Source organism: Mobula hypostoma, chromosome 5 (assembly GCF_963921235.1).
Source record: "Mobula hypostoma chromosome 5, sMobHyp1.1, whole genome shotgun sequence".
In the NCBI taxonomy this organism is placed as follows: Eukaryota; Metazoa; Chordata; class Chondrichthyes; order Myliobatiformes; family Myliobatidae; genus Mobula; species Mobula hypostoma.
The window spans coordinates 84,339,956-84,352,676 of record NC_086101.1 but is presented as its reverse complement, the minus strand read 5'-3'; the positions used below and the strand labels follow the sequence as shown (position 1 = coordinate 84,352,676).

Sequence of the window (12,721 nt, the reverse complement as noted above, 5' to 3'; positions counted from 1 at the left end):
GAGGGCATAATTTTAAGGTGTTTGGAAGTAGGTAAACAGGAGATGTCAGTGGTAAGATTTTACTAACGTTGATTGAGATATTTAAAGCTGGTCCACTTTTATGGTCCACCTTTATCAAGGCCAGGCAGAGCAAAACGACATAAAGGACTCTCTGTCAATGTTAAAATGGTGAATGAGATTCTAAGTATGATTATTGATAGAAGAATCATAGAGCACATAAACCAGGAGCTCCCAACCTCTTTTACGCCATGGACCTATACCTTAAGCAAGAGGACTATGGACACCAGATTGGAAACCCTGACATAAACAGCCCCTTAAGCCCACTCTGTTCATGGCAACCCTGGTATACAAATTCCATTTATCAGTGAACTTCTATGCCTTGGCAATTCAAGTGCTTGGTAGATAATTCATAAATGTTGTGACATATTAAAAGATGTATCGCAAGTATGTGCTTTAAATTTGCTTTGTTATTTACTTAGGAGATAATAAATAATAATTATTTAAATTAGTCATAATATTTTCAATTCATGACTGTTCTCTTTTAATAAATAATACTTTAATACTTTTTGTAGTTTTATCTTATCGGGGGGAACAATATCCTTTTCGCAATTTAGTTATATGTCATGGATCTGTTTTGCAAAGTCTAGCTATTTTTTTTACAAGCTTGAGCTGAAGAATGCACTCAGTTCTGGCAAGCTCCGTATTTCTTTGAGCAATGAAATCCCAACAAGTCTAGCTGTTGTTCCTATCCGCGCTTTGTGGTGCATTGGTTGGCAACCTTGCCGTTTCTTTAGCATTTGTCTGTACTTTTACGAAGACAAGTTGCGAGCTTGATGTTTAACCCAGCACGGATAGAAAGTGTGCTGGGAATCAGCCAGATTTGAACCCGGGACTATTCACCTCGAAGTCTGGGGCAGTTACCACTACACCACTGGCCAATCAAGTCTAGTACATATGTTCATATGACTTCATAAGACAGTATCAGAATTACTCTGTAATTGCACTAGCTTACAATTTCATATGAAATAAAATGTTTTTAAAAAGCAACAAATACAGAAATTTTGTGGAATATGTTTCTTTATATTTGGCTCAGTTAGGAGATGTACAAAACAGTTTACAATTGAGCAATGCCATCATGGGAGATTGCCTGCTTGATCCTCTGTCTGTGTCGAGTTGTTTCAATTCAGTCTGAAATACTGAGAGTCTCCATGTCCCTGGGCAATGGATGACAAGTGCTCTAACTCGATCATAATCAAGCAAGGGCTGCTAGACTGTCCTCATGTACAAACATAAGTCGATGACAGGATCAGCTTGCCTGAGATGCCAGCATCGTCAAACAGCCTGCCAGAACTCATTGTCTAAAGTTTGTCATGAGAAGTGACAATCTGGCAAAAGTAACGGACAGTAAGCAATACTCATGGACTCATAACCCCAGCTTAACTCAACACTCAAGAGTGGAAAGATGAAAATAATTTGAAATTAATTGCAGCATCTTAAAGTAAAGTTTGGATAGGTACATGGATGGTAGGGGTATGGAGGTTCGTGGTCCTGGAGCAGATCGTCAGGAGTAAACCGTTTAAATAGTTTGGCATGGATAAGAAGGCTCGAAAGGCCTGTTTATGTGCTGTACTTTTCTATAATTCAATGACCCTAAAGTATTGAACTAACACTAACAGCTCCTTTGACATTGGCAAGCACAATGAGATCAGATGAGTTATATCTTGACAAATGATAAAATGATAAAACAAAATAATGGAGCACTTCTGTTTTGATAGTGGCATAATTTAAAACAAATAATCTATGGAAAATTGTTATGGAACATGTTGTAGAACATGGCCCTTCAGCCTATTGTGCTATCCTTTTACTCTACTCCAAGATCAATCTTATCAATCTCTCTCACATAGCCCTCCACTTCTCTTTCATTGATGTGCCTATCTAAGAGTGTCTTAAATGTTCCTAACGTATCTGCCTCTACAACCATCTCTGCCAGTGCATTCCAGGCACTTACCATTCTCTGTCTAAAAATGCTACCTCTGACATCCCCCTACAGTTTCCTCCAATCACCTTGTATTTGCCATTGCCACCCGGGTATTAAGGTTTATAAACTTACACCACTGAAGCACGTCCAGGAAATCAGGAGGGGATGATGATCGACATGAGAATGAGATGAATGTTCATGCTTCATGTTAATTGTGAATACCTGCTAATCTCTAACTTGAAAGCAATCTTTAAATTTCGATACAGCATCAAATGGGATAACTTCACTCAACTTTATTTGCCTCATCATTGAAATGTTCCCATAACCGATGGATTCACTTTCAAGGACTCTTTATCTCATGTTCTTGACATTTATTGCTTAATTATTTATATTATTATTTCTTCCTTTTGCATCTGCACAGTTTGTTGTCTTCTACACTCTGATCACAAGATCACAAGACAAAGGAGCAGAAGTAGGCCATTCGGCCCATCGAGTCTGCTCCGCAGCTCCCCCATGAGCTAAACTATTCACCCACCTAGTTCCAATTTCCGGCTTTTTCCCCATATCCCTTGATACCCTGACTAATTAGATACCTGTCAATCTCCTCCTTAAACACCCTCAATGATCGGGCCTCCACAGCTGTATGTGGCAATGAATTCCACAAATCCACGACTCTCTGGCTAAAAAAATTTCTCCTTATCTCTGTTTTAACTGGGTACCCTCTAATTCTAAGACTATGGCCTCTTGTCCTGGACTCACCCACCAAGGGAAACAACCTTTCCACATATACTCTGTCCAACCCTTTCAACATTAAATCGAATAATCTAGTTGAGCGGTCTTTCGTTAATTCTGTTACAGTTAGTTTTCTAAAGATTTGTTGAGTATTCCCACAAGAAAATGAATCTCATAACATATATGTACTTTGATAATAAAATTTACTTTGCACTTTGAACTTTGAAATTACCTGAGAAATAAGATTCCTGCACTCTGACTAGTATTTTGGGTGTGGTAGAAGTTAAACAAAATAATAGATTGCTTTAGTTCTGAATATGGCAGTATTACAGTGCTGTGTAAAAGTTTAAGGCACATATAAACAGCTATAGTTCCTAAGACTTTTGCACTGTATTATAAATTGGTTAAAACAAGTATGTGATTGGAAAACAGAAATATGAGTACTTAGCTTTGTATTAGCTCAGTAGTATTAAATGTTATTTGGACTGGAAAGATATAATTTACAGTACTATGCAAAAGTCTTGGACACTTTAGCTACTGTATAGATATGTGCCTAAGACATTTGCACAGTACTCTACATGATTAACAATTAACAGATTCACAAGACGTTATTAGTTATGACTGGTCAATACTACTGAGATATTTGATCCGATTGTATCAATGTCTTATTTATTTTACAGGAAAAACTGGACCAGTTCTTGGGTTTGCCTTGAGGGAGACAAAATTGAATTCTACAAAGATAGCAAACAACAAATTTTAGCCAATTCGGTAAGCAGTTCTAAAGATATGCATTCTGACATCTTGCTAAAGTGAGACCTACACTCATAGTTCAGGCCTTGATCTGCAGCTAAGTGCCTTGCGTTGCCTGCTAGTCATTTTGTAGGTGGGACACAAGTAACCATGTGCTGAATAAAGCCAAGCCTTGAGGAAGACACAGGACCACTGATATTCTTTTCTATGCAGTAGGCATTAATAACTAACTGTGACAGACATGAGTGGTAAACAAGATATCAAGGAATTGAAGAGTGTGGCAGAAGTTGTTGCCTTGCAGCGGAAAGATGCTTCAGGAAAAGACAGGCGCACACCTCCATGTGGGAATGAGGCCAGGGCTCAGATAGTGACACAGTTTGGGTAGAGAAAGATGCTTTTGACAATCACCCACTACTTATTTCTCTCAGGGATGAGAGGATCCTGCCAGACCTTATTGAAATGATGTGCGGCTGGGAAGGTGCACTCTGTGCAGGAGTCAAAACGTATAAATGCTTTTGATGCTGCAATTGACTAAAATCTATTACTCTGATGGTCATATAAGCATTTTGGCAGCTTGTAGCATGCGGCTCTCATATTAGTTCTGACAAAGTGGCCAAGATATCTATCATCAAAACTGAAATGCTAGGCTCTACAGGAAATGAACATTGTGCAACTTAGTCTTGCAAATGGCCCTAATAGCTGAAAACTACTTTCTTTCCAACTGTTTTGGCAAATGTGAGAAAGCATGTCTAAAGTTATAAGTATGGAATATTTTATTAGAACTTAGTAATTTCAAATTAACCTGCAAACACAGGAAAATATTTTAATTTACATTTCTTTATATGATACTCAGAACATAATTTTGAACAAAATAAAGCATGGTCAAGAAAATTCCACACTTATGCAAAGATTTGGCTCCTTTATACATGAGAAGAATGTAGTTAGCACATCTTGTAGATGTGTGAATGATTGGCATCAGTTAATTCTTTAATATTTTGGCATTATTTGTTAGGAAGAAATCTGTAGAACAAATACTGTAATTAAATTCTTCAGCAACATCATGTAAAGGATTCTGCTCAATATTCAATCTAAAATCTAGATGTAAATTGCATTTGAAGTTATATTGTTCTTCTGAGGTGAAGTTATTGTTCAAGTTTGTGTGCAAACTCCTTCAGACAGTAGAATAAAGAACTGTAGAGCACAGGATCAAAAAGTCTCTACTCTGCAAGTTACCCAGTTAAACTAATTTCTCCTGCCTGCACATGATATATATCCCTGCATTTTGTGCATATCCAAATGCCTATCTAAAAGCCTTTAAATGCCGTCACAGATATGTCTCCACCACTACTCAGTATTATTCTACCATCTACTATGGTCTCTGAAAAAGAAATTCTGCACAAATCTCCTTTAAACCTTCCCACCTCACTATAAATGATCCCCTAAAGTATTTGACATTTCTACCCTGGGAAAATGATTCTGACTCTCTACACTATCTATGCCTCCCATGATTTTATAAACTTATATCAGGTGTCTCCTCAGCTTTGGACACTCCAGAGGTAGATCATACTCTTTAATTCAGGCTGCATCCTGGTAAACCTCTTCTGACCCTCTCCAAAGAGTTCACATCCTTTCTAATATGGGACAAACAGAACTGTAAACAACTCTCCAAGTGAGGACTAACCAAAGTTTTATAAAGCTGCTGCATGAGTACCTGATCCTTATGCTCAACACCCCAACCAATGAATACAGACTTGTTATATATCTTTTTTTTAACCACATTTTCTACTTTTATTGCCATTTTCAGGGAGCAGTGGGCTTAGATGGCAAGATCCCACTAGATATAATGCTGTTAAGTGTCCTGCCATTAACTATATACTTTCTTCTTACATTGGACATCACAAAGTGCAGCACCTCATACTTCACTGAAATAAACATCATCTTTCATTTGTACACCCATATCTCTAACTGATCTATATCCTGCTTTATTCTTTGACAACCTTCTTCACTGCGTGCAATGCCAGCAAATTTGTGTCATCTGCAAACTTGCTAACCCACTGATCTACATTTGCATCTAAATTATTTATAAATACAGTGGATTCCAGTTAATTGGGATCAATCAGGACAGGTACTTTGGCCCAACTAAGTGCCTGTCCTAATTAGCCGAAGCTTCATGGAAATAGTTAAAAAGGTATAAAAGATAAACTACCATTTGACTGAATAACAGATCATGTATTCTAATGAAATACAGAACAAATTAAACACTACCAATACCACTATAGAACTAAAAACTATGTATTAGTTCCTAATAGTTTTTGTTGGAGGAATTCATCCAGTGTACACTGCAGTGTTCTTTTGATTGACTGTAAATTAACCTAAACAGTGCAGATAATGCACTACCCTCAACAATGCTTTTGATGATTGCATCCTACAAATCTAAATTTTCTTTGTAACATTCAAGATGATTACTGATATCTTCAAATTCTTCGTTGGTCCTAACTTGCTGAAGTAGTGAAATAATTTCATTTTTATTCCCAGCCATTTTTGGCATTTCCAAGCCTGAAATTTTGAAACTGTAGTGAGCAAAGCAGTTCTGAATTATCTTACTAATTTATTGCCAACTATCGGTGACAAAAATCATTGTTTTTGAACACGAACACACACAACCAATGCTACTTAAACACTGTTTCCTCTAAGCACAGTGTAGTGACTAATAGCCACACAAGGGTAATACAGTGGCGTAGCGTTAGCACAACTCTTTACAGTATAGATAACCGGGGCTCAATTCCCACCACTGCCAGTATGGAGTTTGTATGTACTCCCTGTGACCGTGAGAGTTTGCTGCAGATACTCCAATTTCCTTCAACAGTCCAAAGATGTACTAGTTGGTAGGTTAATTGATCATTGAATCTTGTCAATGACCAGGCTAAGATTGAGTTGGGAGATTGCTGAGCAGTGCAGCTCAAAGGGCCAGAAGGGCCTATTCTGTGCTGTATTTCAATACATTTTAAAAACGTGTATGTGACTGATGCTAATTAGAAACTGTTCAGCAACAGCCTCCTGTTCCAATTAATCAGCATAGTGTTCCAAATAAATGAAGAGAATCCTGGCTATTTTCTTGATTAGTTTTTGTTCTTTAAGAGTTGTTCCAAATAACTGATTGCCCAATTAACCAAAATCTACTGTATTACAAACAGGATATGTTAAACACTGATCCCTGTGCAACACTTCTAAGTAGAATTCTACTATTTTGCTATTACCCTCTGTCATCAATGGGCATGGAACTTCTGAATCTAAACACTAAGTCATAACGGATAGGGGTAGAGCTATGGGTGCTGTGCACATGGACATAACTAAGGCATTTGACAAGGTCCCTCATGCATCTTAATTGTTTGGATCAGTCTAGCATGAGGGACCTTGTTAAAGGCCTAACTAAACATCCACTGCCCTACCCTCATCAATTACCTTTGACTGGCAACTTTTCAAAATAAACTCAATCAAGTTACAGCCTTGTTCTACTCAGTTTCATAGGACAACCATGTCACCCTAGAAGTGAATCCACTGCCTCAAAGGCGTATCCATCCTGAAATTAGAAAGCATTAAAACTGTTCCTAGTGCTGTGTATATTGTCTGATCAAAGCCCAGAATGAATTTAGGAAGAGCGCTTGTGTTTGTACTCAAGTTTTCTTACAATAAAGACAATATTCCTTTCTTAATCACTTTCTGTATCTGCAATTTCTTTTTGTGATTCCACATAGGATGAATCACTTTGAACTGCAGAATTAAATAGCAAATTGGTAAATTAGTTTATTATTGTGAAAGTACTGTAGAGATACAGTGAAAAACTTATTCTGCGTACTGTACATATAGATCAATTCATTAAAACAGAGCATAGAAGCAGTACATTATAAAACAATAACAGAGTTCATAATAATGTACTACAGTTACAAAGAAAGTGCAGTTCAGGTAGACAATATTGTGGAAGACCATAACAAGGTAAATTGTAAGATTGAGAGTCCATTTTATCATGCTAGGTGCTTTCATTTCTTCAAAACAATACAAAATTTTACTCTTTTTATCAAAGTGAGCTAGATTTGCCTACATTATGCTCCATTTGTAGGGAGGGTGGTGTTGCAATAGAGGTGTGTAAAATCATAGCAGCATAGATAGGGTCAATGTGAACAAGTCTTTTTTCCCTGGCTGGAGGGGATCTAGGTTTAAGATGAAAAGGGAAACTTTTTCACCCAGAGAGTGGTCTGTACATGGAATGAGTTGCCAAGGCAAGTGGTTGATGCTCGTACAATAACAACATTTAAAAGCTACTTGGGCAGGTATCTGAATAAGAAAGCTTTAAAGGCTCATAAGACCATAAAATATAGGAGTAAAACTGGCTACTTGGCTCATTGAGTCTGCTCTGCCATTTCATCATGGCTGATCCATTTTCCCTCTCAGCCTCAATCTCCTGCCTTCTCCCTGTATCCTTTCATGCCCTTACTAATCAAGAACCTATCAACCTCTGCCAAACGCAGACAAATGGGGCTAGTTTAGGTTGGTCAGCTCGGATCAGTTGGGCTGAAGTGCCCCTTTCTGTGCTGTATGGCTCTGTGATTCTGTGAGAGACAATATACTGTATATATGGGCATGGCTGCCACTGGTGATGAGATCAAAATCAGGGCTGCTGATGTTTTCAATGTCAGTTAGTCAGACTATAACTGGAAAATGGTAGAAATCTCAAAGGTCTTGCACTGGGCAGCATTACAAAGATAAGGAGGAACAAAGCCATTCATGTTTGGCTTATCAAGGAGCCAATCTTCTCAGTGCTAGTTTGACAAGGGGACTGGAGTGTATTTTTATTCCAGCATGGACCACGATGCTTTAGGTGACTGTATATGGTAAAATAAGAGAAATTGATTACCAATCACTTGGAGTAATGACGCATGATCTAAAAAAAAAGATGGGATTGCAACAGTAGGTGGACTGTGCTGCTGCTCTATATGGATGTTTCAATTGAACAGTAACATATTAGTATAATTGAAAGAGATTTACCCCTCTCTTCTCTTTCACTCAAGGCACGAGACCACACTTATGGACAGGCTAACTCTCCACCCCCATCCCCACTGTCTTTTACACCAGTATTTGAATACTCAAATTTGGTTCTACAAATTTGGTGTTATGTTTCCTTTTTTTTTGAGCTAATTAACAGGTTTCAGATGAAATGTGTTGATTTCAGCAGAGACACGGGCCATTTTACTAATTTAAAAGATAATTAGAGAAAAATGGCTAAGTCCAATAGAAATTTAACAGATCTAAATGATGGAGAGAAATGTTTTCTTCCAAGTTTTTTTCTGCATTGGTTTTGCAACTTTTTAAATTAACTCTACGTACTTTGAAAGACTATTCCCTTTCTTAAGTGTTGGGGAAATTCTCAAGAAAGCAGATTCTCAGTCTCTCCTGCCAGTAATTCCTTCACAACTGGAGCAGGAAAAAACAAACCCACTGTTTAGTCATGTGAAGATACGTTAACTAAAGGTTATGTGTCCCCATTGCAAATGGGTCATTAGACTGAAACCTTATACAACTCTACATGGTTATGTGGGTATAGTAACCCACTGAGCATCATATTTGCCTGAGTTTGGCTAAGTCCTTGAAGTGGACTGCATTTCTAACCAAACAAGGACTTGTATTCAATGAATGTAGAAAATAACATGCCTCCGTTATTGACTGGCGGAATGTCTAAATGTATTGCCATAAATGAGCTGTCCATTTTTTCTTCACTGCGCGATGTAGCATGGGACAATGATCATGAGCATTCTCTTTTATAATCCCTGGACAAATATGATCATGATTCAGCCCATTTATAATATTGAACAAATAACTTCCAGGCTTCCCAATAGAGATAGAAAATGTGTTGTTAAATGGCTGAACTCAACTCTTTTGCTGTGAATTAGAGTTTAGAGTTGCGTAACTTATCAATTTATTTTTCAAGTAGATTACAAAACTGATGTGTTCCAGTTGTGTAAATAACAAAACTGAGAATTACAAGTTGAAAAAGATTCACTCTATTCATGGCGAAAGAGTGAAAATGGTTCTGATCTCAGTCTCACATCTTCTCAGAGGTGCTGTACAATCAAAGCAATTGGACTGATCAGATTTTATAGCTTATGGGGTGGAAAGGCTGGCAGATTTGGTTATTAAGCAGTCACAAACTTAAGACATTGAGATTATGAAGCAAATGCTTCTAATGCTGTGTTGCCATCATGCGTCAGGTCAAATGCTTCTCCCTAACACAAGAAAATCCGCATAAAGCGAAACAAAAAGTGGGTCGTATTTTGAAAAAGTTAACATTTTGTCAGGGTCAACAAAAAGTCATCATCGCTAAAACGTTGTCAAAAACAGATGATGTGAATTAAAACTAACTGCAATAGTGGATCAGAACTCTGATGTAGAGCATTATTTCTAGTTAGTAATGTCAGAATACAGATCAGATTATGAATTCAAATGAAATTTACCTTACACTGAGTATAATTTTACTAATCAGTCCAAGTTTCAGTGACAGCAAAGAGATAGCTATAACAGAGACATATAAACAAATTAGACAGTAAACCTTAATTTATGTGATAAGTGGAATTTACTCAATCACTTAAGCTGTTCTAGTGTTTACTAAAACACAGTTAAAAGAGCCTGAGTACTGCATTTAATGGATCTAAACCCATTACAGATGCTTTGGTTTACATACATTGAGGGAGTTCTAGTCAAATACCACAAGCCATAAAACATAGACTGATAAACAAATTTAACCAATCAGTAAATTAGCAAATCTGTGGACAGAATATGCAATATCTGGCTGGTAATTATCTAAAACTTGTTTATAACTAAGAGATTGAGTAATTACAACCCATTATATTTACATAGCTTTTTAAAACCTGCCTTAAGAACACAAGCACGATTATAATGATCATCCATTGTCATTTACTGCAAACCACTTCATTCATTTTCTGGATATGCTGCATATTCTTTTTACTAACTATATGGTGTTTTACTTGTTGAAGTGTTATTTTAGAATTCTCATCTTTGCTTCATGTTTCTGTTATTTAACCTAGAATACAGACAAACAATATCTTATAAGATTTGTGTATTTTCTGCTGCAGCTTCGCATTTGACATCTACGACAGGGAGAATATTTTGCATACAGCAACTATTCACAATATGTGATTACTGTCATTGAGATCAATGGATTAAAAATGAAACAGGATCTGATAAGAACTCAGATCCATCTAGGAAAAATGGTGCATCGTGCAGTGAAGAAATATGCAAAGAAATCCCAAAGTTATTATCATTTTAATTGAGGTAAAGGCTGCAAATTTCCCTATGCAGCTGCATGGAATTTTAATATTGGACACTATGGCTATAGGCTTGATAACAAGGTGCAGTGTTGGGTTGGAACCATAGTCAATGGCAAAGGAAAATAATGGAGACGAGCAGGATTGCAAAAGCCTCAAATTGATATCATCTCATCCCATCTTTATCTGACTTTTGTGGTCCAAAGCTACTTTCTTTTAAATTCATTCTATCGCTAGCACTCATCCCAAGGTCTAGGCTCTTACCTAAGCACTAATTCAAAACATAAGTGTACTCCAGTATTTTGCTTCTAGACATCCAGTTGCTGGTGAATGGATGATAATACGATTTTAGAAGCTATTCATTTATTTCTTTGAGGTTACAGAAACTGTTGATGTATTTACATCAGAAAATCTTCCATAAAGCTTATCTGAAATGCTGAATCAACACCCTCTATTCAACTTATTTTATTTTATTTAGTGAGTGCTACAGAGCTGAATAGGTTCTTTCGGCCCGTTGAGCTGCACCACCCAGCAACCGTGGACAGCCCTGATTAAATCCTAACCCAATCACAGGGTAATTTACAATGACCAATTACACTACCCACAGTCTTTGGACTGTAATCGAATCCAAAAGACCTGGAAAATACCCACATATTCCACAATGAAGACATACAGAGACTCCTTACAAAGAAGGCCAGGATTGAACTCGTAACTCTTTTGCCTCAGGCTGTAATAACATTGTGCTAACTGCTTCACTACTGCGGCACGAGGCACAAGAGAATATGAATTTACAGAATATAACACACACACACAAAATCCTGCAAGAACCTTCAGATCTGCTGGGGTCATTTATTGTGTCCAGTGCTCCCAATGGCGAGACCCACTGTAAATTAGCATCCACTTTGGGGCCCTTAATTGGGGCACCTATGCTCCATATGTCTAAAGTGGCACTTCCCGATGGCCAAAACATTTTAATTCCAGTTCCATTTCCTGTTCCGACATGTTGGTCCATGGCCTATTTTGTGCCAACATGAGTTCACCCTCAGGGTGGAAGAGCAACATTTTATATGCTGTCTGGGTAGCCTCCAAGCTGATGGCATGAATATTGATTTCTTCTTCTGGTAAAAAAAATTCCACCCCCTACCCTCTTCTTTTATTCCCCACTCTAGTCTCTTACCTTTTCTCACCAGCCTATCACATTCCCCCGGGTTCCCTCCTCTTCCGCTTCCCCTTATGGTCCACTCTCCTCTTCTATCAGATTCCTTGTTCTCTAGCCTTTATCTTTCCAATCCATCTGGCTTCACCTATCACCTTCTAGCTGTCCTCCTTCCCCTCCTCCCACCTTTTTATTCTGGTATCTTCCCCCTTTCCGTCCAGTCCTGAAGGAGGGTCGCAGCCCAAAACGCTGCCAGCTTATTCATTTCCATAGATGCTGCCTGACCTGCTGAGTTCCTCCAGCATTTTGTGTGTGTCGCTTAGGAGCTCAACAGGTTGGGCAACATCAATGGAGTGGATTAAATGCTCAATGTTTTGGGCTAAGGCCCTTCATTTATTCCCCTCTATTGATGCTGCATGACCTGCTGAATACCCCCAGCATTCCGTGTGTGTTAAAATGGGAGCAACTTATGAGATTGTTTAAGAACTTTACAATGACGGCAGAATTAATTATTAATCTGGTGAAATTCTCCATCACCCTTTAATTCTAATTCTTGTACAGTAAGAATGAAACCAATACCGATGAGAAATGACATGTATGAGGAATGATATTTATGTAAAAAAAACTTTCACAACTGTTTTTCAAAGAGCTTTATAGGCAATGGTGTTCTTAAGACTTAAAATGAATTTCTTACTGTAGCTTTGGAACCATAACAAAGAGCTTGTGTTTAGCAAACTCAAAAAATGCAATTCAATAATGACCAGTTAA

General features: G+C 37.7%; 1 protein-coding gene across 2 annotated transcripts in view; it reads left to right on the top strand.

Annotated features, from left to right (window-relative positions):
• arhgap15 (Rho GTPase activating protein 15) overlaps positions 1-12,721 on the top strand; it is a 731,418-nt gene that overhangs the window by 201,716 nt on the left and 516,981 nt on the right. For both annotated transcript variants that reach the window (XM_063048621.1, XM_063048622.1), the window contains exon 6: positions 3,391-3,478. In XM_063048621.1, the coding sequence (XP_062904691.1) occupies positions 3,391-3,478 (88 nt within the window). The remainder of the gene's footprint in view (positions 1-3,390; positions 3,479-12,721) is intronic.